The following is a 26,223-nucleotide window of genomic DNA, read 5'->3' as shown; positions in this document are numbered from 1 at the left end:
CTGAACTGGCTGTGGAGACTGAACTCCCCTTTTATTCAGATTTCTCCAGGGCAGAGTTGAGGTGGTGGCAGGAATTTAGGGAAGCCTGCATTGTACTTCTGAATGGATGAGAACTTCAGGGTCCAGCTCTCAAGGCAGTGTCACTGCCAACAGCAGTGCAGAAGTAAGGTTGGCAGTTCTGCAACCCCCCCTTACATAACCTTGTGACTGCCCCACAACTCCATGAAATTTACAGTTTTAAAAATCTCATGACTCTGAAAATGACCAAAATACACCATGAATTTGGTAGGGTCCTACCAATTCCTGCAGCTGAGGGGAGACTGGTAACTTATATTTAAAGTAACCCTTTTCTAGCTCTTATAGATACATGGAGTGTTATTTCTACCAGTCCCATGCTGAGTTTTTTTAGTAGTGTTCTAAGTGAATAGCTTATAAATTAGATCAACACTGGCAGACACACACACAAAAAAAAAGTTATGCAGGAGGCCAATACTCAGGTTCCTGCTCTACTTATGACTAGACAAGACTTTGCTATACCAAGCCGCTAGACTTCCTGTGGAGTTCATGTACATTGCAAGTGATCACATAAAACAGGAACCATAAGAGGGCTAACTTTCAAAATCTTATATTTAAACTTCCTGAAGAATATTTACAAAAAAAAGTAACAGTTGGAAAGGGAAATATTTAACACTAAAGAAAAAACTTATTTCAAGAAAGACTGCAACTAGAGAATCTCTTTACCAGTGAGATAGGACTGAGGTTTCTTTCAAACAAAACATGAAAGACCTCCTCAGAGTGGCTTTAACCCAATTATCATTTTAAAATACTAGGTTACCTAGCTGGCATTCAACTAACTATCCAGCTAATGGGTGATACTGATTTAAGAGTAGCAGCTTGGAATGGATTTGCCTGGTGATGAATAAGGATGTACTCCTCAAGGCTGCAACAGAGGTGGGTGGGTGGGGGTGTGTAAAGGGCTCAGTAAGCATCACATTTTACAGTGCTTAAAAAGGGATTCTCTACAATAAACTGAATCCAGTCTAATAGCTGTCATGCCTCATTCCTGAAGACTTCTCTTTTAACCCTTGCACGTTTGGAGGAAAGGTGAAGCCCACAGCAGGAAATAATTCCTCAATCGTTGTAGACCTCCGATTCCTGATTAACAATAGGCTGGCACCTCCTGTGCTGTACAATTTCCAGGTGCTGCACCAATACTCAAGCTCTCTTCTCATTGTTTTTTCCCCTCTGGAGGCAGCGTGGGAGCATTCCCAATGTCCACAGTGATGTTGGTATAAAGAAGGTGCTTCTTTCTTGAAAGGAGTTTGAACTCTACAGAATTCATTCCATCATCCTTCCATGTTTTTTTGGTGTTATGCAGTGGAGCAGGCCTGAAGGGAGGAGAATACCTGTAGTTAGATAAAAGGACAGCAGGGGCAGACTAAGGGAGGTATTCCCAGCTTTGTCCACTCAGTTACAATACAACATTATATGTGAATATGATTAAGCTACTTAATCAGAGAGGCACTTTCAGGTAACACTTGAAGTAAGATGTAGACAGGCACATAGGGAAGCTGTTCCAGGTGGCAGCAGCTTTATAGGTAAAGCCTGTTCCACAAAAAGGCCTCAGATTGTTCCTTTGCACAAAGGAAACCTGTTCTAGACAAGCAGAAAGAGCAGAGACATGCTGTGAGGTGCAGGAGACTGGAGTAATTGTATGGTATTAAGGACCATTTGGAACAGGCGCCTGAAATGAATGGGGAGGATCAGTGGCATGTGTGAGTACAAGGATGATGTGGCAATGCTGATCTGTATTTATGAAAAGGCAGTGGGAGCACCACACTGCACATGTTGGAACATGGAGAGGTGGGGCCGGAGGAGGCAAAGGGGGCAGCAAGGATTTCAGAGGTAGAATGGAGATGCAGATGGCTGTATGTGAACACGTGAGAGAAGCTGTTAAGGAGCTCAGCCTTAAGGATAAGACAAGTGGGAGGGCTGAGATGCCAATGTAGACAGCCTCCACCCCACCAGATAAATACCTTCTTCCAGCTTTTGGTATGTAAGTAGGTCCTTGGGGATTTAAATTAGAGGGCCCACCTTCCCCACACCTGCTGAATTCAGAGCTCTGATTTCACATTTTTAATGGGTCTGCATACAGCTTCGTGTTTGTCTACTCCTAGCATAATACTTTGTTACATACAAATCTTAAGACATTTATTTTGTCTGAGATGTACATAGAAATCTTGAGAGGAGGGAAGACATAAGAGAAACAAGCTTCAATATTTTCAAGACACCTTGAGATTACTAATTTGGAAGTTGTCTTGGTTCTTCATATGAAGAATTTGGTGACTATTTAGAATTCATATTTTAACAAACTATTACTGTAGTGTCTGGAGCCCTAATCATAGGCCAGGACCCCACTGTGCTAGGCTCCGTACAAAACTCTTGCTGGCAACTGCCAATCAAAAGAATGAGCTTACTAATAAGGACTTCAAACAATGTGATGAACTAGTATTAAAAGCATCTACACTTTAAAATATAACCATCGAAAGAAAGTAAGGTTCAGTTGTAATTGGCTTTTGACCAGACAATACTGTTGATATCACAAATGTTCTTTTGTCCATGAGTCCACAGGCTGCCAGCAGGACTGCAGGAATTTAAGTTGTAATCAAAACAAATCAAGCAAATGCTTCCAAACTGTGTGCTGAACAAAGCCAGAGACAGTTTCTTTAACTAGCAGCATTGAAAAGCAGGATGGTGAAAGGCACAGTCCAAGAAGCTGCTTTCTGCCCTGCATGAGGAGGAAGTTGATAGCACTCAGTCAGCAGGCTCTATAGACCAGGGATGGCCATGCTGGAATTAGGACAAACAAGGACAGGGCCCTCCTACAATAGTTACCTTATTGGGTACTCTTCATTCCCTTTGTGTTGCTCAAGATCCACCATTTTGTAGCGTCCAAGATGAATAGGGGTCCTGACTATTTTCATTCCTGCTAACTGAATCCTTTAAAATGAAGACAGAGCAAAATCCAGGTTTATACACAAGAATGCCAGCTCTAGGCTACACAAAGTACAGAGATGTTTCCAGGTAGAAACACAACCAAAGCAAAAAAAAAAAAAAAACACCCGAAACAAACAAACAAAAACAAAAAAAACAAAACAAAAACACACACAACAGGGCTGAAAAGACAGTTCTTCAAATTCAAGAAGAGGAAGTAAGATTATGGTACTCAGTGGTACCTCCTGAATTATGGCACAATGCACCACTAAACTGACTGACACCACTCGTAGAGACTGTGATGGGAACACTTACTTTACCTGAAACTAGTGTGGTACATAAGTGTGAGCGGGCCAGCAGCAGAGCATTATGCTACCGTTCAGATGAGCTAGAGTTTCAGAGGCCATAACTGCTGTGTCTGAATGCCCAGGCTAGGGAAATTTACAAAAAAGTATTACTAGCACTACTGCCACTTGAAGTGAATCATTGGCAGTTCTGGATAGATCTCAAGTGCAGAAAAGGCTCCCATAGCCAGACCCATTGCTACTACCATGTTCATTTAATTTACTGAAGATTTAGGCAGTTTAATTTGGCAAATTAACAACTTTGGAACTTTTTATTCCATTTCTTTCAATAAAAGTTTCATTTTAGAGATAAGTGCTAGAGATAGATAGCAGCAAGCTGCACTGCTACATTCCTGCTCCCAAGCCCTTGGGAAAGGCCAGAGTGCCAACAATTTAGACTAGAATGATCAAAAGAAACCCAGAAATGGTATTAATTCATTAAGGGAGTATGTTTTCTGAATGCAAACATACAAACTCTTGCTACAGTCCAGGTTGAGGTAATGGCACTTTACACTGCACAGAAAAATGGACACAACTGCATAAAGCTGAGATAACTTTGCTGTTGAACTTTAGTCTGGCATTGCCAGACTAACTGTAGCTTTTTGTATTTAAAGTTGTATTACTATGTTAATGCAACAATGAAAAACCCACAAAATTAGCATAAACACCCCAAAAACATGGTCTGTGCTTTGTTAATACTTAAATGGTTCCAGTTAAGATGTTGAAGCTCATAGGAGGTGAACGAGAAGGATACTAATGCCTGAGATTAAGGTTTAAAAACACAACTAGCTGATGCTGTTGAACCCAATTTGGCTTCATCCGTATTGACTGCAAAACAGTGGTCAGCGTTGATTGGCCAACCTGGCTCTTCAGTTGTGTTTAATATAATAAAGCTTTATAGAGAAGACAAGGCCAGCAAGGGTTCATGCCATACTTCCAATTTTATTTTTGCTGTTCTACAGCATAGGTGCTTCAGTCCTTTCTAAAACTCAGCTCTTAGGGGTCTCAAGCTGGTCACTCAAAAATTGAGGCACCCCAAATCACTGCAAACTTTTGTAAACACAGGCCTGTATGTTTGTGAACAAAGAATCATTATTAGCCTCCACCACCAATAGCAATGTGCCCCTCAAGTGGCTGTGGTTATCAATTATTTGTAGTACTTAATTATCACAGGATATTGCATGGGATTTACTTTCCTTCAAGGAAGGCATGTTTTGGGGTTTACTCAGGCTAACAGTGCCCCTTGAACAGATTTATTCCTTTAAAAAAAATGTATATATATGAAGTGCACCCTAATGCACAGGACTCTGGTAGGGCACTTCTCACCACTGGCACCCCACTTGAGACCCATGTTAAGAGCGGAAGTAGTGCAGAAAGCATTGGGATGGGTCTCCTGTTTGTTTTTAGAAATTCAGGATGCACTATAGCCTGATATTAAAGTAATGAAAGTACTATTTGATTAATGGAATAAGATTTCTCTGCTCAAAGGAAGTAACTGTGTTAAACACCTAACTTTCCATTCTCAGGAGCACAATGCTTGGTAAGACTCCCAGTGTCCTTGAACAGAATGTTCCACTGAAAATTACATAACCTGTCACACTGTGCAAGAGCAGGAAATAAATGTACGATTTTTACTGCCAGCTAAGTAGTATAACCTCCCCAACAGTTTGCCTCAAGGTCTGCTATTAGAGCTGTACCACTGGTGAATTACAGCTAAGTGCTTGTTAGGGTAGATGAGGCCAAAGGGTCTTTATTCTGTACTCTACAGAGCTACATTGGGCACAGCAGCTGTAATTAAAAACTCTATATTCACACCCATAGCACATCACCTTCCTAGCAACAAAACATCACATTTTGCCAACATGGACGCATATGGTACTTTAAGGCTCTATGGTACGTCATTACGTGTCTGACAGTTTAAAGACAGTAACGTAAGGAATCCAGATTCCTAGCTCCCCAAATACTGTGTACTTACTGAAACAGTCTTTCAGGTAGTAAGTGCCAGGTCCTGAATCCTCTCCTATTTTTAAATCTAAAGCTTCCATTAAAATGCCCTAGCTACCTTCTAGGTTTTCTACCTTGTCGGCCTAGTATTCTCTCCTATGGAATGATTAATTTCGGTGAGAGTCAACTATCAGTCACTAGTGGTTTATACAGCTCTTGGAAGAACCCCAGAGACAGCACAAGGGTATTCAATGCAACATTATCTAGCTCCTGAAGCCCAAGCTATCTGAAGAAAGCTAACCTCCTACTGTACAAAAGTGATACTTTAAACAGTATTAGATCTAACGTGCCCTGACCATCAATTCTGAATTTAAATGTCTCCAGAACTGAACTCTGGAAGGATGCTGATACATTGCAGAGGATTCAGAGAAGAACCACCAGAATCATTAAAGGATTACAAAACATGCCATACAGTGATAGGCTCAAAGAGCTCAATCTAACCTATTTATAGCTTAACTTTAAGGGGTGACTTTATTACAGTCTGTAAGTATCTACATGGGGAACAAATATTTAATAGGCTCTTCAATCTCGCAGAGAAAGCATAACTGTCTAGTTTCAACTTCCAGCCACTGGATTAATTCGGACTGGAAATAAGGTGTAAATTGTTAATGGTGAGACTAATTAACCATTGGAACAATTTACTAAGAGTTGTGGTGGAGTCTACATCACTGACAATTTTTAAATCATGATTGGATTTTTTTTCCCCCTAAAAGGATGATCTAGGACAGTGCTTCTCAAGCTATCTGATGTGGGGGACCGGCAATTTTTTTCTCCCGCAATGTGCCAGGGACCAGTGCCATATTATTATCCTATTCGACGCTCTTATGAGGAAACTCGCTGCGGACCGGCAGCCGATGGCTCGCGGACCACCACTTTGAGAAGCACTGGTCTAGGACAGGTGTTCTCAACTTTTTTCTTTGAGCCTCCCCACCCCCCAGAACATGCTATAAAAACCTCCACAGCCCACCTGTGCCACAAAAAATGTGTTTCTGCATATCCAGTAGGTTAAAAGCCAGGGTTAGCATTAGGGGATAAAAAGCTGGGCAACTGCCTGAGGCCCCATGCCACAGGGGACTTCGCAAAGCTAAGCTGGCTTCATCCCCAGGCAGTGGGGCTCGGGCTTCGGCTTTTTTCCCCTGGGCCCCAGTGACTCTAGTGCCAGCCCTGCTCTCAGATTTATTTCTGGTTGAGAACCACTGGTCTAGGAATTATTTTGGGGAAGTTCTGTGGCTTGTATTAAGTAGGAGGTCAGACAAGATGATCATAATGGCCCCTTCTGGCCTTGAAATCTAGGAATCATAGCACTATATAAAATTAAAGTTGTCCAGAACCTATTAGCTCTTTTATAGGGCTAATGGAGCCCATGTAATATGTTGTTACTTTAGACCTTTATTCAGTTCTATTTTAAAATGGCCCAGTTCTAGCTGTTAGTACCTTGCAGCAATGTCATCGTCTTCACCACGACTGCCCCAGTAGGTGTTTGGAAACCCATTTATCTTCATGTAATGCTCTGGAGTCAAAGCAGAGACACCTCCAAAAAAGGACCAATATGGCAAACTGGAGAAGAGCAAATTGTCAAAATTGAGAGTTTACATCAGTCACTTGACAAACTGTCTTGCACTACAGCGATAAGTCACATGCATGACGGTCTCAGCTTATTGTACTTGTATTGCACAAGAAGCTGGATGATAGTTTTCATATTTATGTGGCAAGTGTATTGAACTAAAAAGAACCTGTAGAAAGTTTTCGTCACTGAATAAGTGGGATATTAAGGACTTCAGTGCAGAATATCAGACTGGTAAATTCAACTGAGATTCCTTCTAACCAGCAAAATTCAGAGATAAACTGTTCTGCAACTCAGGCATTTTTTCCCCCAGTGTGAGGGAAGTACTGTACTCTGCTCACAGAAGCAGGAAAGAAAATAATTAGCCATCAATCACAGGAAGATGCATTTCAGTTTGCTTTGAATAGCTGCTGAAGGCAAAAAGGGGCCTCAAAGGACTGGGTTTGTCCTGGTGTGTCATAAAATGATCCATGATAATTATATAGCTGTGGAGGAGGGAAGCCATAGCTGTTGAAAGTGATGTAGATTACAATTTCATCAACATCTCAAAAGACAGCTCAGTGTTCAGATCCCTACTCAGCAGCAGTATGTCACATCACATTTACAACGAGGAGTCCAGTGGCACCTTAAAGGCTTACAGATTTATTTGGGCATAAGTTTTCATGGGTAAAAAATCCCCACTTCTTCAGATGCATGGAGTGAAAATTACAGATACAGGCATAAATATACTGGCACATGAAGAGAAGGGAGTTACCTTACAAGTGGAGAACCAGTGTTGACCAGGCCAATTCAGTCAGGGTGGATGTGGTCCACTCCCAATAATTGATGAGGAGGTGTCAATACCAAGAGAGGGAAAATTGCTTTTGTAGTGAGCCAGCCACTCCCAGTCCCTATTCAAGCCCAAATTAATGGTGGTAAGTTTGCAAATGAGCAAAAAGCATGTCATATTTGTGCTGCTTAATGCTCTCCATCTTGCATCTTAGGGAAGAAGAGAACAAAAATCTTTCAGTTTCAATATGGGTGCATGGGGGAAGAGCAGCAGGAATCATTTGACTAGCTACTCTGACACATGTCCCTTCCTGCAACAGCCGCCCAGGTGGGAATACATTGAGGTAACATCCTTCAATGTTCCATGAAAAGGGACTGCTGATAAGATCATGAAAAAAAAAAAAAAAAAAAAAAAGCGTCCATCCCAAATGCAGACCTTTACCTGTACTGGAATTTGTCTATGGCACTGGCAATGTGTTTGGGGTAGTATTCATCACAAACGTAGAGGTTATAATCATTTTCAGGAATTAGGTCCACGTCATGCAGGAGCAGACAGTCCCAGTCTTCATCTTTCATGGCTTCCCGGATACCAACATTAAGGAGCTTGGCTCGGTTAAAAGTAGCATTCCCAGCCTGGAAAAGAAAACATGCAGTTTACTCACCAACTCCTGGAATGGCTTCAAGGGTCTAAGGCTGCTCACACTGAAGTCAATGGCAAAACTCTCATGGATTTCAATTTGAGTGAGACTGGAACCAAGTGATGCTGGGAAAAGTTTTCAGAAGTCCCTTAGATGCTTTTGAAAATCTGACCTACTGCCTTAGCAACTCTATGAACTTTGGGAAGTTGAGTCTTTTGCACATGAGCATAAAGAGAAAAAGGTATTTCTAATCTCTGTAACAGACTAATGTAGATCTTAAACTATACTTCCCTGCACACAGAGATTATTGCCCTCATCCCTCTTTAGGATATGTATTCTGATTTCTGGCTTCTTTCTAGTTACATACAATTGAAAAAGATACTCCCCTTCCTAACTATCCATCAGTTTTCACCACTAATTAATTTCCTCCCCTCTGAGGATCCTTCAGAACACCACCACCAGAACTCATCAGTAACACCAACTGTTTGGCCTATGTAGGTCTGATCAAATCAGAGTTTGTACCTCACTCTAGGCAAACAGTAAGGATACCCAGTTCCACTCTGGCACCTCCTTCTGACTGACTCTGAAGCAGCTCCGATGAACTTGAGAGGACCCATATTCAGTCCTCTTTCACAGGAAAGATCATCACCCTTTAAGTTTAAATTTGTCCCTCCAAAAAAAACAAAACAAACATGGAACAGTATCTAGTGCTAAGATACAATGACAAGCGCTTTAGAGATACAAATTATGTGCCTCTGTACATTCATATTCACAAACTCTATATTTCTCAGGGGGAAATTGTGTGTCCACTTTTCAATCACAGTCAAACCACTCCTTAACTGGAAATCTCAGCAGCAGTGATAGACACACATCGTTTTGATTTACCTGGTGAATCAAGTAGATGCCATAGTGAAGCTGTTGGCGCTGTAGGAAGGGATGAAGATAATAGAGAAGGTGTCGCAGGTGCTTCTCCTGGTTCTTGTATGGTACAATGATGGCTGATTTGTAGCGAGCCAGGCAATGAGGAGGGCTGTAACAGCCTCCAAACCGAACAAAGGGATTTTTTTTTATTATCATTCTTTCACTGGGGAATGCATTAAAGGTGATGGTTAATGGACCAACTGTAAGAACAAGGGAAGGGGGGGGGGGTTAAAAAAAAAGTGAAAATCTGGTGAATATGAGGTTGAGCCAAATCACTGTTCAAATTCATCAGAATAAAAACTCATATCTACTGCTGGAAACACTTGAGCTATACCCCACTATACTGCTCCCTGTTGGGTATCTACAAGGGAGGCCTTTCAATGGGCTGATCCACAGTCCTGTTCTGACATTTGCTGTTGCTCACTCAAACTAGAAAAGAAGACCCAGACTCCTGTGAAGTACATTGTGTAAGCAAACCACAAGGGTGTCCTGATAAAAGGCAAGATATTTATCATTGCAGGATGGTTGTTTCTCCAACTACTCTTCTACAATCACAACTGCCTTCTTTATTACCTTTTCCCATTTATGTATCAATGCCTCAATTTCAGGTAAGGGATCAAGGACAAAGTGGTCTGGAGGAATTGTGGTGACTACAAAGAAACTATTTTGGAGAAAATGGAACTTAAAGGGAACAGGGGCACTTTCTATCACTGCAGCCCATGCCACCCAAAGATAAGTTCCCCTTCTGTTCTCAGGGCAATCTGATATTATTTAGCAGTAGGTGGAATATTTCCTACTTTGAGAGTTCACAGCAGCTCTCAGTCCATTCTGTTGTGAACATGGGCTCTGACGCCTTCTTAGCGTCAGGAAAGCAGACCCTTGTAACCCTACAGTTTATTTTGGTGGCTTCTTTTCCCCTCCCGCACCACTTTTTACCCCTCTTGATGAAACCGAAAGCTTTAAGTATTTAAAATAATAATAATAATAAAAATATATCAAGGAACCAGATGTCTAACTAATAAAGAACTCTGATTTTTGACTCTGCTACCAAGAATTTTCCTAACCAACTACTCCCATATTTGCTTAACTGCAACAAACAGAATGGCTGTTCTTCAGGGAACTGTGCTATTGAGGGGGGTGGGGGACCACTCTAGATCATACCTACCGTGGCTAGGTGATTACTATGATTGTATTAGCTGCTTCTAGGGAACTCTCCGCTTCGGTCTTTAAAAACAAAAGACTTTATTCCATTATTGTTTTTAATCTGTACATTTCTATTATACTGTTTTTATATTTAAAATAAAAAGCTAAAGTAACTGTTTTCATATGCAAGTATTAACTATTGCTCCAGTGTCAGTTGGCGTTTGTCTAAGAGATACTAACAAAATATACTTGTATTCAGATTCAGTTGCATTTATGGGAGTCACTAAAACAAAGGGTATGAGGCTTTTTTTTTTTTTTTTTAAACAAACAAAGAGGTGGTGGTGTTTCTTTCAGTATAATCAGGGCTCTGCATACTGCAGGACCAAATTCAGTAGCACCAAACAGCAACTCCTGCTTTCTAAAAATCAACCTTAATTTATTCTACTGCCATGCAATATTCTTACTTTTTTGTTCTCCCACCCCCACCGCTCATAGATGAATTTTGGAAGTGTTTTCCCAACCATGATTATTTTAAGAGGATAAAAAGTTGTTTGTCATGCTCTCCTGGCCACGTAGCTCCTCAGCTCCTGTGATGTCGTCCAAGCAACCTAGCTCAGATCCTGCTTCTTTCCCTGCCACACATGGGGAGAAAAACAAGCTTCCTTTCAAGCTGCATTTATGGCTTGTATCCCCAAGGACTTCTGGCTCCCCCACATAGGGTGACCAGATGCCTCGATTTTATAGGGACAGTCCCAATTTTTGGGTCTCTCTTATATAGGCTCCTATTACCCCCCACCCCCTGTCCCGATTTTTCACACTTGCTGTATGGTCACCCTACCCCCACACTCCCTGGCTGCAAGCTGGACTTCAGGTCTGGTTCCCTAACCCCAGCCTCGTGGGTCCATGGAACAGCATAGAGAGCAAGCACTATAATACAATGAACTCCCTCTTGTGGGGAAAGTAAAGGCAGCTGCAGAGCAGGTAGACAGAAAAATCATCGGTGTCCAACAGGAGCAAAATAGCAAATTTCAGGGCAAAAGTACTGAAAAATGCCATAGTCCAGAGTCCACAGTTAAAATGAATGGATCAGTTCACACCTTTCTGAGCTATTATTTCAACTCTGAATACTTGTAAATCGATGAAGTGCTGTTGGTACATTTTCAAAGTTCTCTCTACAACCATGAGTGCAATTGAAAAATAAAATATCGTTCATTAACACTCAGATTCTGGAGCACAATTCCATAGCAAGCTCTGCTGCCATGGAAGACTGGACCCTGAGCACAGTGCACTCTTGTACTGTAGCGGGAATTAAGACGCCCTCGCCCTGGCCACTATCGTTCATTCTCTCTCAGAAGAGACTATTTACCAAGCTTCCAACTTGTGCTCCCTTGACCACCACTGGCTGGTGGCATGTAACAAAGGCAAGCAGCAAGGAGTTCAGGTAGGAGATCCTCTCTTGAATCATATTACTTATGAAAATGATTCGCAGAAAAAACAGGTTAGTACTACTGACTCAAAAAACAAAGTGTAATTTCCCCAAAGCTTCCTGAGCCGTTGCTCTGCATCTATAACATTACATGGACACCGATGATTTTTCTGTCTACCTGCTCTGCAGAGATCCATATGCAGCTGCCTTTACTTTCCCCACAAGGGGGAGTTCATTGTATTATAGTGCTTGCTCTTTATGCTGTTCCATGGAGCCAGGAGCCTGGGGTTAGGGAACCAGACCTGAAGTCCAGCTTGCAGCCAGGGAGTGTGGGGGTAGGGTGACCATACAGCAACCATGTTTAGAGACATACAAATTATCAACCAGAACAAGAAGCTTCTAGCTGCATATATAAAACCACAGCCCCCACCCATCCCTTTAGCTCATCAGCATCACTGCAGGACATGTTCTCAGCTTGCTTTACTTCTTAGGTAATGCATTCAAACTAAGAAGTTTTTGCTGCTTTTGGCTGAATCCAATTCATTTCAAGAAGGGAAATGTGAGACCTTTCAGACTTCTTGTGTGCACACTTTGGATCAGATGACCTTACAATGGTCCTCTTGGTACACATTTAATCTGGTATAAGTGGGTGCAACACCACTGACTTCAACAGATGACTTCAATCAGCACGATTCATCTTGTCAAAGGGGAACTTAAACAATTAGGTTTTTGCACTACCCTGAATGGAAACAGCTTGTCCTCATGGGGAAATTTATTGGTAGAACTATGTCAGTACAGTACGATTATACCACTATGGTTATACTGGTATAACTCCCTGTGTGGACTCCCTGAATCCAGAATAAGAGTGTCCACATGTGCAGTTATATTAGCGTACTGTAGGGTGACCACCAGTCCTGAACTGGACAGGACAGTCCCAAAATGCAGAGTTCAAGTCCTGGTGTGAATGACTCCAGGACAGCATGTGTCCTGGATTCCCTGCGGTGTCGCTCCACGGCTGCCTGAGATTCCGGGACTGCATCAACCTCTTCCTGGGGGTGGGGGGTGGGTGTGGGTGTGGGTGAGTGTGAGAGAGACAGATGACTGAGGTGGGCCTTTGTCCCCCCTCACCATGAGTCACCCCCTTTCTCTTCCCCCCACCCCCCAGCAGCCAGAGCCAGGCAGTAGTAAGAGCTACTCAGGGACCCCAGGTCGCTGTGGGGAGCTACTAACCCTCCACCTGTCCAGGGCGGGGTGCCTGAGACTACAGAGGTGGGTGGGACTCCTGCGTGTGTCCCGCTTTTGCCTTTTGAAAAGGTGGTCACTCTAGTGCACTGGTACAGCACCTGTTATGTCATTATACTGGTACAGTAACTCCTCGCTTAACGTCATAGTTATGTTCATGAAAAAATGCAACTTTAAGCGAAATTTCCCCATAAGAATTAATATAAATAGGAGGGATTAGGTTCCAGGGAAATTTTTTTCCCACCAGACAAAAAACTATATATTATACAGATCTACACACAGTATACATTTTAAAAAACAAACAATTTAATACTGTTCACAGCTACGATGATTGTGAAGCTTGGTTGAGGTGGTGAAGTCAGAGGGTGGAAGAGAGGGATATTTCCCAGGGAATGCCTTGCTGTTCAGTGATGAGCTAGCACTCACTGAGCCCTCAAGGGTTAAAACACATTGTTGTTAATGTAGCCTTTCATCAAGGCAGCACGAACAGGAGGGAGGGGAGCCAGCATAGCTGACAGAAATAGACACACACCTTGTGGGGGGGAGGGGGGGGGGAAGAGGAGAGAGAGAGAGAGATGCACACTGCCCCTTTAAGTAAGCTGACCCACTCTTATAGACTCATAGACTTTAAGGTCAGAAGGGGCCATTATGATCATCTAGTCTGACCTCCTGTACAATGCAGGCCACAGAATCTCACCCATCCACTTCTATAACAAACCCCTAACCTATGTCTGAGTTATTGAAGTCCTCAAATTGTGGTTTGAAGACCTCAAGCTGCAGAGAATCCTCCAGCAAGCAACCTGTGCCCCATGCTAAGTGCACTGTCTTTTTAAGTGGATCAGGAAGTTGGGGCAGCAGCTGCTGCCCCAAGCTCTCTGTCTTTCTCCATCTGTGTCCCCTCCCTGCTCTATATGGAGAAGGGGTGAGCAGGGGGACACCCTGACATTAGCCCCTCCCCCCCCCTTCCCTCCTGCATAGGGAGCAGGAGTCTCTGGGAGTGGCTCCAAGGCAGAGGGCAGGAGCAGCACAGGGCAGTGAGGGGGAGGGGCACCTGAACTGCCAATTGCTAGTCTGCTGAGCAGTTGCAGCACAGGGAACTTAAGGGAGGGGGAGCTGACAGGGGCCCGGCTGCCGTCCACCCTGGTTCCAAGCCCCCCCACCAGCTAGCTGCAAAGGGCTGCTCTTCCTGCAAGCAGTGAACAAAGCAGGCAGCTGCCAACTTTAAATGAGCATGCTCCCTAATTGATCAGCAATGTAACAAGGAAACAACGTTAACTGGGACGACTAAGTGAGGAGTTACTGTACAATTATTCTGGTATAGTTATGCTAGTACACTTCCCTATGTAGACAAGCCCACATTGTTTAGATGAAGAAATAAGAAGAAGTAAAGGAGCATTAGCTTAAGCACCAAATCCTAATGATGGAAGATGGGCCCAATCCAAAAGTGTGTCCAGGCCAGGCCTCTCAACTGCAGCTGAAGGCTTAAACCCTATTCATAGAAATGCCCTTGCCTATTTTTTCCTTTTAAATACAAACAAAAGTATGATCCCTAATAGAAAAGTATCAGATTGGTCCCTGCAGTCTTGTCACTCACTAGCACCACAGCAGATGGTCATGCTCCCAAGAGGGGTATGCCAGATGGGAGTAAGAAGGAGGGACTATTTTCCGAAGACATTTGACCAAGTTTGCTCCTGGTATAAACCCCATTTAATTCAGCAGGGAGGAATTTGACCTATCTAATCATTCACACATAATGACAGAGTGTATATTGCTGAAAAATTCCTTGCTGAAAATCTTTCAGAAACAAGATTCTGCCACAAGCAAAAGATGAACTAGAAGAGACAATGCACTGAACCACATTGCTTCCAGTAGATATTACAAGCAAGGTGCAAAACTACAGGACTTCGAAGTTAAATGATAAATAGATTGATTCAGTTTGACTGGGCTCAAGTTGAGCATACAACAAACTGTAGGTTTGTATTTGACAAAAAGAAAAAAGAAATAGCAGGCAGCTGACTTTTGCTTAGACAATCTTCAAGATGGAGTGAAGACACAGAACATTTACCACACACATAAATGGAGAAAGGGCTGCACTTCATAGAAGGCCTAATCTGAAGCTCATGGGTATGAGAGTCTTTCCATTGACCATAGAGAGATTTGGATCTGGCCCAAAGCGACCTATTACCAGTCTCCAACTTGGAGCTTCAAGAATTACATTTGAAGTCTTATTTAATGGAGATTTATGAAATAAGAATTGGAAGGACAGGTATTTAGTCCATATGTGACGCTTTTAATTGCAATGGGACTCAAGAGGTTTTTATTAATAAATAATTTGTATACCTATTTTAGTTCTGGGGAGAAGAGTAAATGCCTTTTACAGTAGCATACATTTAAAAGAGGTTTGAACACAATAGATCATGAGTATCTGGAGAAAATTTCTTTTTATGCACTAAAAAACGTTATTGGTTAGAAAGTTAGCAAACTAAAGCAGAATCTTATTTCTCACACTGCAAGTGTTTCAACTCCTCACAAGGTTGCTTTTTGCAGTGTAATGTTTCCAATGCACAGTTCTAGTTTCCTCTAGAGGTTTCCATAAATGCTAATTACTCTAGAGTATTTAATCTAATTAAACTCCATCTTTAATTTGCTCTCATTTTGGCAGTGCCATATAAAACATTCTCTGATAGGTGAAAGGCAAGTTGTACAGTGCTTGGCATTTGTTTGTTTGGAGGTTAAAGATAATGTAAAGCCTCCTATTTAAAGAAAGCCTTTTAAGAGAGGAGGATTTTTGTTAGTGTTTGCTGAAAGTGAATGCAAGCGTCCCATTCACTAGTCTACAACTTGGGTCATAGTAAGACTTTTCAGTCACTATCTATCCAGGCCCTCTTAAGTGAATCGGTGAGCTCTAGTCTGAGTCTACGCCTCAAGAAACAATAACTGGCATCTGTGCCAATAGTCTCACGGACAATTATTTCAATGGCCATGAGGAACGTCGCTCACAGAAGTGGCTGTTTCCAAGAGGTGACTGAGGCATACAAGCAAGACAACATGAGTAAGAAACCATGCATATTGCCACCACACTGCCTGTTTATTTCATTTAATCTCAGCGACAGAGGGAAAAAACAAAAGGTTGATCAAATATTGTTATAAAGCCTGTAGAGCTAGTCTAAATGCCCACCCAGATTAGTAAATCCATGTTTTCCAACTAAACCAGGCAACTGTTCCAAACAGTTGTGTTGTGCCCACACATTGTTTCTTTTTAAAAAACAAAAACAAAAGCTAAACACAATTATGTGAGGCAAGGTTGTGTATCCCCCTCTTACCATGCTGCCTGATCACATTTGCATCACTACATCGCAGAGTATCTGGGCAGCTATCATATAGTGCGTCAGCACTAGCAACTGTACATGAAAGACGTACACAGATTATGGCATTTGCAGCATGGGGGCAATAGACTGTGGTGCCCTACCACAGAGAGCTTGGAGGAGGGAGGACTGGCTGAACTGGTTACACAGCAGTTAGGAAATGTAAAAACATTTCCAGATTGAAACATTTTGTGATGTAGCTGAATCAATAGGACCAACGGTGAAAGTTCTAATGTAGACTAAACACAGTTTATTTTTTAAAACCACTGTCATCTAGCTCTTCTTAAAGCTCTGCCTGACTGCAAAATTACCTGTGTCCAATTGGGAGGAGCTCCGAGAAAAGCTGGACACTGGTAAATATAGCACAGCACCCAATCTACACTACAGCTTGTACTGCAGCAGCTACAGTGCTACCTACATCACAGCTGGAAAACTGGTACAGAATTTCCATGTGTACATAAAGATCCAATCCAAACATCATTACAAACTGGCAATAAGAACATGGGCCAATCAAGGCCTCTAGGAATGTAAAACACTCAGCTGCCATGGTTACTGAGTATTAGCTATGTTACGTGTTGACAAAAACCAAAAACAAACAAAAAACATATGTAGTGTATGCAACATGGCCAGCTCTAACTGGTTATCAGCTCACTGTGAAGTATAGCATAAACAGGGCCTAAGCATACACTGAACAAAACCACCTGCACTGTTTGACCACATCACATGCTATCAGAGTCAGTAACTTTCTATGCATCCGAAGAAGTGAGCTGTAGCTCATGAAAGCTCATGCTGAAATAAATTTGTTAGTCTCTAAGGGGCCACAAGTACGCCTGTTCTTTCTGAGTAACTTTCTAGTATCTAGATTTAGGATGAAAGGAAGAGATTAATCTAGCCCCAAGAGTGGAAATGCTAGAAGAAGCTTCAGACATTGTAGTAAATTACTGAAAAATATATTTCCCTTTTGTAAAGTGAAAAAAAGTGTTATTACACTGATGCACTAGTTCAGACACTAGCAGTTTATACATACCAAATATCGGTGACTGGGCTGTGCAATATGGCATAGTTTCTTCATTAGGAGCTCGGGTGAACAAGCTGAGATTTGTATACACATCCTGTGTTTTTGAGTAATCCCAAGGCTGAGGTGCATCTAAAAATCCTCGAAACACACTCGATGCTCCACCTCGGTACAAAATCAGGATAAATATTGCTTGAAAGACAGCTAGGAAGAGCAGAAAACAAGGATTTTCAACACGAGACAAGGACATGGTTTTAGGCCATCCACTGGAACTAGTCTTGTTGACAGTTTAATTCTCCAGAACAACTTCACATTTTAACTTCAGGGCTACATTTATGTATGTAAGCATGCCTGTCCGCTTCAAAGAGCTCAGCAAAATAATATCTTTTGACTGCAATGCATATTTCAAGCACGGTTTCGTTAAGTGCAGTCCAAACCGCTAAACTTTAGCCATCTTCTGTGCATCGCTCTTCATTCGTCCTCAACATTCAACCTGCGCAGCTAATTAAAGAGAAAAAAAGACACCTTGTTACAGTAATTCCACCTAGGGTGACCAGACTGCAAATGTGAAAAATCAGGACAGGGGGTGAGAGGTAATAGAAGCTTAAGTAAGAAAAAGACCCAAAAATCAGGGCTGTCCCTATAAAATCAGGACATCTGGTCACCCTAATTCCACCACAGGACCCCGCCCGTTTCCCTACTAATCACCACGGACAGTCAAGCTCTGGCTACCCGGGCCAGGCTGGGTCTGCCTTCCCCTCATTACCCCGCTCCCTGCCACTGAAGAAAACTATCTCCAACAGGGCTGCAGGCGGGGTGAGGTCCCCGTTGCCGGCAGCCAGGCCGCACAGACCCGGAGCGAGCCGTCCCTTAAGGCGAGGGGAGTTCGGGCTCGTCCCCGCGCCGCTCCCTGTGTGGACGCTCGGATCCCCCCCTAGCGCTGCCGGGTTTCACTCCGGCTCAACGCGGCGCGCTGGTGCCAGAATCGGAGCGTCCATACAGGCAGCAGCCGCGTGAGGCGACAACGCCAGTCAGAGGCGAGCGGGGGAGGAGCGGCCTGCGGGGCCTTGGGGCAGCCCTGGCGGCTGCTGCTGTTCGAGCCCCCCAGCGCTGGGTTATGGGAGGGGCCGCAGTGACCAGCCCCCCTCACAGCGGCGGGGACCGGTACGGGAAGGGCCTTCTCGTGTCTCCCCTCGCGCCAGAGCGAACCCAGGAGTCCGGCCGCGGCGCAGCGAGCGCGCGCCATAGAAAGCCCCTCACCTGCCTGCGAAGACAGCAGGCGCCTCCGTTAAACCGCCAGCGCCGCCACTCGCCGCGCTGGCCACGCCCCTTCCCAGGCCACGCCCACCCCGTAAAACCGCCCGTCTCGCTCCTGTAATTTGCATAAAATGGACCCGATCCACGCGGCCTCAAATTCCATGCGAGACCACAATGCCCAGCATGCAACGCGGTTCTTCAGGGACTACAGCTCCCAGCATGCAACGCGAGCGGGGGGAAATTAAAATTCCCCAGTGTATGCACTAAAGACCCCCCCCCACTCCTGTGCTACTCATATGGAGCAGTGCATGCTGGGATGGGAGCTGTGGCCTTTAAGGGGTGACCCTCCAGACTGAAAGAGAAGAACCACACTTGGTTATAGATGTGGGCTGATTCTGTATATCAGGCCCCATCTGCCCTGCACTAAACCCATCACACTGGGGCGGTCCCATCCCAGGCTAAAAAGCACCCAGAATCACTTATACAGAATTGCTAGTTAGTGTGCTATTATGATGGAGCCCCTCAGGAAGCCCCCCTACCCCTGAGAGGGCTGGGGTGGAGAATAGGCACAATGGTACATAAGCATCGGGCTGCTAACAGGGAGTTTCACAAGGGAGTTCTCCAGGTAAAGGAGGAGCAAATACAGCATCTGTGGGGTAAGTGACTGTCTGTAGTTTGTGTTTGGGGGTTACTTGCTGTGTGCTGAGCTTGTGTTTGTCAGTCTATTTGTTTGTTTGGAGGACCGTGTGCTCTGGCTGGCAGTTGGAGGCCGTGAGATTCAAAGGAAGGTTTGAAAGCTCGAAGCCTCTGGTAATTGACTGAGTGGGCGGTCAATTGAATCAGTGGGCGGGGCATTAACTCAGACCAGGGCTTTATAAAGCCACGCACAAGCAACCAGGGGCTGCTAACAGGGAGTTTTGCAAGGGAGTTTAGAAGGGGAGTGGGAGTCTGAGTCCCTGTAGTCCCCTTAAAACCTATAAACCAAACTACATTCCAAAACCTCCTTCTGTAAACCACCCTTTCATTAACTAGGAGACCATGCAGGCAGAAGCCCAGCAGCAGAGTGGGGGCTATCCAGTTTATTGTGCTGAGTGTTGCATGTATGATTACCTGCCCTGTGGGCGGGTGGCGTATGTGTGCAGTCGGTGCAAGGTGCTCCTGGCCCTCAGAGACCATGTACGGGCTTTGGAGGCCAGGGTGGCGGAACTGGAGGAGCTAAGAGAGGCAGAGAGGTATGTTGATGAGGCTTTCTTGGACACTGTAGAATTGTCCCACCTCCGCTCAGACAGCCCCTGTGCTGTTGAGGAGGAAGAACGGCCCAGGGAAGCAGAGCAGTCAATGGGAGCAGAGGGAAACCTTCCCGTAGTTGGGACCCTCCTTCCAGATGGTGCTGGGGTTGCCTCTCGCACTGAGGTTGCCTCTCCGGGGGAGGGAACTCCAGTTTCTAGGAAAAGACAGGTGTTAGTAATGGGAGATTCGATTATTAGAAACGTAGATAGCTGGGTCTGTGATGACCGGGAGAACCGTATGGTGACTTGCCTGCCTGGTGCGAAGGTTGCGGATCACTCGAGGCATCTAGATAGACTTATGTGTAGTGCTGGGGAGGAGCCGGTGGTCGTGGTACATGTAGGTACCAATGACATAGGGAAGGGTAGGAGAGATGTCCTGGAAGCCAAATTTAGGCTGCTAGGGAAGAGACTGAAATCCAGGACCTCTATGGTGGCATTCTCAGAAATGCTCCCAGTTCCACGCGCAGGGCCAGGTAGACAGGCAGAGCTTCAGAGTCTCAACGCGTGGATGAGACAATGGTGTAGAGAGGAGGGGTTCACGTTCATTAGGAACTGGGAAAACTTCTGGGATGAGAGGAGCCTATACAGGAGAGATGGGCTCCACCTAAACCAAAGTGGAACCAGACTGCTGGCACTAAACATTAAAAAGGTTGTAGAGCAGTTTTTAAACTAGGAGATGGAGGAAAGCCGACTGCTGCAGAGGAGCGTGTGGATCGGACACAGACTTCTCTTAGGGGAGAGTCTGATGATAGAGAATCTCCAGGTTATAGTCAGGAGCAGAGGACTGAAGAGTATAATGTAAGGGCCGGATCAGATGATAAACAGTCACATAAAAAAGAATCTGGCACATCAGAAAAAGGCAGTCTAATAAATAGGGACAAGTTTTTAAAGTGCTTGTACACAAATGCCAGAAGTCTAAATAATAAGATGGGTGAACTACAGTGCCTTGTGATAAAGGAGGATATTGATATAATAGGCATCACAGAAACCTGGTGGACTGAGAGCAATCAATGGGACACAATCATTCCGGGGTACAAAATATATCGGAAGGACAGAACAGGTCGTGCAGGGGGAGGAGTGGCACTATATGTGAAAGAAAGTGTCGATTCAAATGAAGTAAAAATCTTAAGCGAATCCACATATTCCATAGAATCTCTATGGATAGAAATTTCATGCTCTAGTAAAAATATAACATTAGGGATCTATTATCGACCACCTGACCAGGACAGTAATAGTGATGATGAAATGCTAAGGGAAATTAGAGAGGCTATCAAAATTCAGAACCCAATAATAGTGGGGGATTTCAATTATCCCCATATTGACTGGGAACATTTCACTTCAGGACGAAATGCAGAGATAAAATTTCTCGATACTTTAAATGACTGCTTCATGGAGCAGCTGGTACAGGAACCAGGGCCGCCCAGAGGGGGGGGCAAGAGGGGCAATTTGCCCCAGGCCCCGAGCCCCACAGGGGCCCCCACCAGAGTTTTTCGGGGCCCCCGGAGCGGGGTCCCTCACTGGCTCCGGGAGGCCCGGCAAACTCTTGCGCGGCCGGGCGCAGGAGCTGCTTCTGCTCCCGGTCTTCGCCGGCGGGGTGGGGGGGTCCTTCAGCTCCGGGGCAGAACGACCCCCCGCTGGCGAATTACCGCCGAAGACGGAGCGGGACCCGGCGCCGAAGCGCAGCCCGGTCTTCGGCGGTAATTCGGCGGTGGGGGGCCCTTCCGTTCAGGGACCCGCCGCCGAAGTGCCCTGAAGACCCGCGGCGGGGGCCCCCCCGCCGCCGAATTACCGCCAAAGACCGGGCTGCGCTTCGGCGGCGGGCCCGCTTCGGTGGTAATTCGGCGGCGGGGGGGGGCCGCCGCGGGTCTTCGGGGGCACTTCGCCGGCGGGTCCCGGAACGGAAGGGCCCCCCGCCGCCGAAGACCCCGGGCCCCCGGAATCCTCTGGGCAGCCCTGACAGGAACCCACAAGGGGAGAGGCAACTCTAGATTTAATCCTGAGTGGAGCGCAGGAGCTGGTCCAAGAGGTAACTATAGCAGGACCGCTTGGAAATCGTGACCATAATACAATAGCATTCAACATCCCTGTGGTGGGAAGAACACCTCAACTGCCCAACACTGTGGCATTTAATTTCAAAAGGGGGAACTATACAAAAATGAGGGGGTTAGTTAGACAAAAGTTAAAAGGTACAGTGACTAAAGTGAAATCCCTGCAAGTTGCATGGGCCCTTTTTAAAGACACCATAATAGAGGCCCAACTTCAATGTATACCCCAAATTAAGAAAAACAGTAAAAGAACTAAAAAAGCCACCGTGGCTTAACAACCATGTAAAAGAAGCAGTGAGAGATAAAAAGACTTCCTTTAAAAAGTGGAAGTCAAATCCTAGTGAGGCAAATAGAAAGGAGCACAAACACTACCAACTTAAGTGCAAGAGTGTAATAAGAAAAGCCAAAGAGGAGTTTGAAGAAAGGCTAGCCAAAAACTCCAAAGGTAATAACAAAAAGTTTTTTAAGTACATCAGAAGCAGGAAGCCTGCTAAACAAAGAGTGGGGCCCCTTGACGATCGAAATACAAAAGGAGCGCTTAAAGACGATAAAGTCATTGTGGAGAAACTAAATGGATTCTTTGCTTCAGTCTTCACGGCTGAGGGTATGGCTACACTGGCGAGTTGCAGCGCTGGTAGTTTGCAGCGCTGGTCGTCCAGCTGTGCAGGGCCAGCGCTGCAGTGTGGCCACACTCACAGCTATCAGCGCTGCAGTGTGGCCACATTTGCAGCATTTGCAGCGCTATACTGAGAGGTGCATTGTGGGCAGCTATCCCACAGAGCACCTCGTCCCGTTTTGGCGCCGTTTTGGCGCTGAGTATTGTGGGAAGGGGAAGGAAGTGTGTGGGTCATTCCGCTTCCTGTTCCAACGCCCCGTGGTGCATCGCTTCACTTCCCAGCAGTCACAGTTTCGCCGTCCACGTTTCTTGCCATTGTGAGTGCAGCACGCTTTCTGTGTGAAATGGAGCCTGAGCTGCTGAGGACTTTGCTGATGACTGTCGCCAGCACATCACGTTTGGCAGTTGAGCTATTCCTTCAGCTCCAAAGTGACAGTGAGGAGCCCGACGATGATATGGATTTGCCTAATGCGGGTGACATGAAATTGCTTGTGGCGGTAACGGAAATACTCAGCACCGTGGAACGCCGCTTTGGGGCTCGTGAAACAAGCAGTGAGTGGTGGGATCACATTGTCATGGAAGTCTGGGATGACGAGCAGTGGCTGCAGAACTTTCGTATGAGAAAAGCCACTGTCATGGGACTGTGTGCTGAGCTCGCCCCCACCCTGCGGCGCAAGGACACGAGATTGAGAGCTGCCCTGACGGTGGAAAAGCGGATGGCTATTGCAATCTGGAAGCTGGCAACTCCAGACAGCTACCGGTCAGTCGGGAACCAGTTTGGAGTGGGAAAGTCGACCGTTGGAATCGTGTTGATGCAAGTTTGCAGGGCCATTAATCGCATCCTGCTAAGGAGAACCGTGACTATGGGGAACGTGCAGGACATTGTGGATGGCTTTGCAGAAATGGGTTTCCCTAACTGTGGAGGGGCAATAGATGGGACGCATATTCCTATTCTGGCACCACCCCACCTAGCCTACGAGTACGTTAATCGCAAGGGGTATTTCTCTATGGTTCTCCAGGCGCTTGTGGATCACCGTGGGCGTTTCATTGACATTTACATAGGCTGGCCTGGAAAAGTGCATGATGCACGCATCTTTCGGAACAGTGGCCTGTTCAGGAAGATGCAGGAAGGGACATTTTTCCCAGACCGAAAGATCACAGTAGGGGACGTTGAAATGCCCATTGTGATCCTTGGGGACCCCGCTTACCCATTAATGCCTTGGCTCATGAAACCCTATACAGGGAAGCTGGACAGGAGCCAGGACCGTTTCAACTACAGGCTGAGCCGATGCCGAATGACTGTGGAGTGTGCTTTCGGCCGTTTAAAGGGGCGCTGGCGGGCGCTTTATGGGAAGCTAGACTTGGGGGAAAGCAGCATCCCTGCAGTTATATCCGCGTGCTGTACCCTCCATAACATTTGTGAAGGGAAGGGTGAAACATTCAGCCAGGCATGGACCAACGAGGTGCAAGTCCTGGAGGCTGAATTTGCACAGCTAGACAGCAGGGCTACTAGAGACGCCCACCACAGGGCAACAAGGATTAGGGATGCCTTGAGGGAGGAATTTGAGGCTGAAAGCCAACAGTAATGTTTTTTGCCTTGACCAGGAGTGACGTGCACTGGTTACAGTGCTTTTAAGTGCCTGTGTTTTCCTTGGGGTTTGTTATCTTTCACTTTATGCAATAATAAAAACTGTTTCATAATCAAATAAATCATTTATTTAAAAAAAAAGGTAGTAAACGGGCAGGGGGGTTGGTTGTTGAACTGTACATTCATAGTTTTGCATATGTACTGCCAGGAGTGCTGTTGTGCACCTCAGGATTGTACTGTTGCATGGTGATGGGGGTTGAGTGCAGAGGGTAAGGGTCGTAGTTCTCTGAGCTCATAGGTGACCGTACAGGTGTCGGGGGCAGCTGGTGATGGTGTAGGTAAGAACCTGGATGCTGGGGAACGGGACTTGGAGCTGACATTGGTGCATAGGGGAAAGAGGTTTGGGAGGGTGGGGGTTTGGCACGGTAGTGCTCTGCCTGCATTGCTACCAGTGACTGCATACAGTCTGTTTGGCGCGCCATGAGGTTTATAAGCTGCCTCGTGGTTTTCTTCAGCGTCAATGCCTTTCTCCTGCTTTCTGTTTCCTTCCAGTGCTGCATCTTTTCTCTCCATTCCTGCGCAGTTTTATTCTCTGTTGCACACTGGTTCATAACTGCCTTCACCAAATCTTCCTTGCTTTTGTTAGGCTTCCTTCTTAGGTTTTGAAGCTTTCTTTCAGTCACTGATAACACTGGACCAGGACTAGTCAAGGACACTATAAAAATACAGCAAATGATACATTTTAATAGAGCCTGCATTGTGTATAATCTGAAGTTAGTTTCAAGTCTCACACTGTAGCATTCCTCAGACATTTCAAACACAGCTAGAGAATTCACAGCCTCCCAGAAATGGTAAGTGAGGGTAGTAGTCAATAAAACCTCCATGTCCCTCAGGAATTAACCCTGGGGTTCCTGCCGTGGTTTGCCTGGGCAGGGTGCTTTTTGCTTCGTGGGTACACTGCCTTTTTTTGGGCTTTGTTAAAGGCAGGAAGCAAGCAGCAGTTGGGAGACCTGCACTGCCATGTCCCTCAGGAATTAACCCTGGGGTTCCTGCCGCGGTTTGCCTGGGCAGGGTGCTTTTTGCTTCATGGGTACACTGCCTTTTTTTGGGCTTTGTTAAAGGCAGGAAGCAAGCAGCAGTTGGGAGACCTGCACTGAAACACTCCCTCCATTTCCCACAGGAGTTAATACTTGAAGATATCTCCCTGCTGCGGGTTACCTGGGAAGCAAGGGAGGGTCTCCTACAACAATGCGGATTCCGCCCTGGCCCCTATGCAGCTTGCCTGTGTGCAGCCATGATCCCCCCACCCCTCCTGGAACAGTGGCGCGGACGCGTTAGCCTGACTGGGACAGGGACCACACTGGCTCTCCCTTTAAACTTGGTCACGCGAATTGCCTATGCTCTTGCAGAAACTTTTGAAGAGATTACAGAGGCAGATTACCGCGATGTGATAGACCACATCAATGGGATATTCCATGTCTAGGCATGCAGGCATGCAGCCATACCACCCCCCCTCCTCTCCCAAAACCTTTGCATTGCAATAAAAGTTGCTTACCTGGGACCTGCTCCTGTGATTCTTCTGCACCAAGTCCCAGGGGCTGCGACTGGCTAGCTTCCTCCTGGCTTGAGAAGAGCTCCTGACTGCATGCCTCCTGGGACTCCGGGGTGTCTTCCCCCACCACAGTAGCCTCACTGTCTGCCTCCCCCTCCCCCTCCTCTACCGGCTCTGAACTGTCCATTGTGGTCCTTGGATTTACAGAGGGGTCACCCCCATAAATCGCATCCAGCTCCTTGTAAAACCGGCAGGTCGTGGGGGCAGCGCCGGATCTGCGGTTTCCCTCACGTGCTTTGCAATAGGCACTCCGCAGCTCCTTTACTTTAACCCTGCACTGCAGCGTGTCACGCTCATGGCCCCTTTCCAGCATGGCTCTTGATACCTGGGCAAAGGTATCATAATTCTTACGGCTAGAGCGCAGCTGTGCCTGCACAGATTCCTCCCCCCAA

The 26,223-nt window shown here is 45.6% G+C and overlaps 1 protein-coding gene across 6 annotated transcripts; it reads right to left on the bottom strand.

The window, feature by feature from the left end:
• Positions 1-148: 148 nt before the first annotated feature.
• On the bottom strand, positions 149-18,808 carry LOC120400102 (beta-1,4-galactosyltransferase 3-like). 6 transcript variants are annotated; one of them, XM_039528483.1, is made up of 7 exons: positions 18,685-18,808; positions 17,437-17,925; positions 9,198-9,433; positions 8,117-8,307; positions 6,777-6,899; positions 2,896-3,000; positions 149-1,406 (listed from the first exon to the last, which is right to left on the bottom strand). In XM_039528483.1, exons 2-7 carry the CDS (start codon positions 17,672-17,674, stop codon positions 1,229-1,231), a joined length of 1,071 nt encoding a protein of 356 aa, XP_039384417.1. In that variant the 5' UTR covers positions 17,675-17,925; positions 18,685-18,808; the 3' UTR covers positions 149-1,228. The 6 variants fall into 6 exon arrangements, with proteins under 6 accessions (XP_039384417.1, XP_039384431.1, XP_039384442.1 ...); XM_039528497.1 differs by lacking the exon at positions 18,685-18,808 and adding an exon at positions 18,634-18,669; XM_039528508.1 differs by lacking the exon at positions 18,685-18,808 and adding an exon at positions 18,575-18,598.
• Between the last annotated feature and the right edge of the window lie 7,415 nt (positions 18,809-26,223).

Source organism: Mauremys reevesii, linkage group 1 (genome assembly GCF_016161935.1).
Source record: "Mauremys reevesii isolate NIE-2019 linkage group 1, ASM1616193v1, whole genome shotgun sequence".
In the NCBI taxonomy this organism is placed as follows: domain Eukaryota; kingdom Metazoa; phylum Chordata; order Testudines; family Geoemydidae; genus Mauremys; species Mauremys reevesii.
Note: the sequence above shows the minus strand (reverse complement) of the source record. Positions and strands in the feature narration are given on the sequence as shown.

Excerpts from the sequence above, each read along its gene's own strand:
- LOC120400102 (XM_039528483.1), bottom strand. The coding sequence starts at position 17,674 with ATGTCCTTGTCTCGTGTTGAAAATCCTTGTTTTCTGCTCTTCCTAGCT. Across the intron at positions 9,434-17,436 it reads AGCCCAGTCACCGATATTTG|TTGGTCCATTAACCATCACC; the intron begins GTATGTATAAAC and ends TTGTTCTTACAG. Across the intron at positions 1,407-2,895 it reads AATGAAGAGTACCCAATAAG|GTATTCTCCTCCCTTCAGGC; the intron begins GTAACTATTGTA and ends ATCTAACTACAG.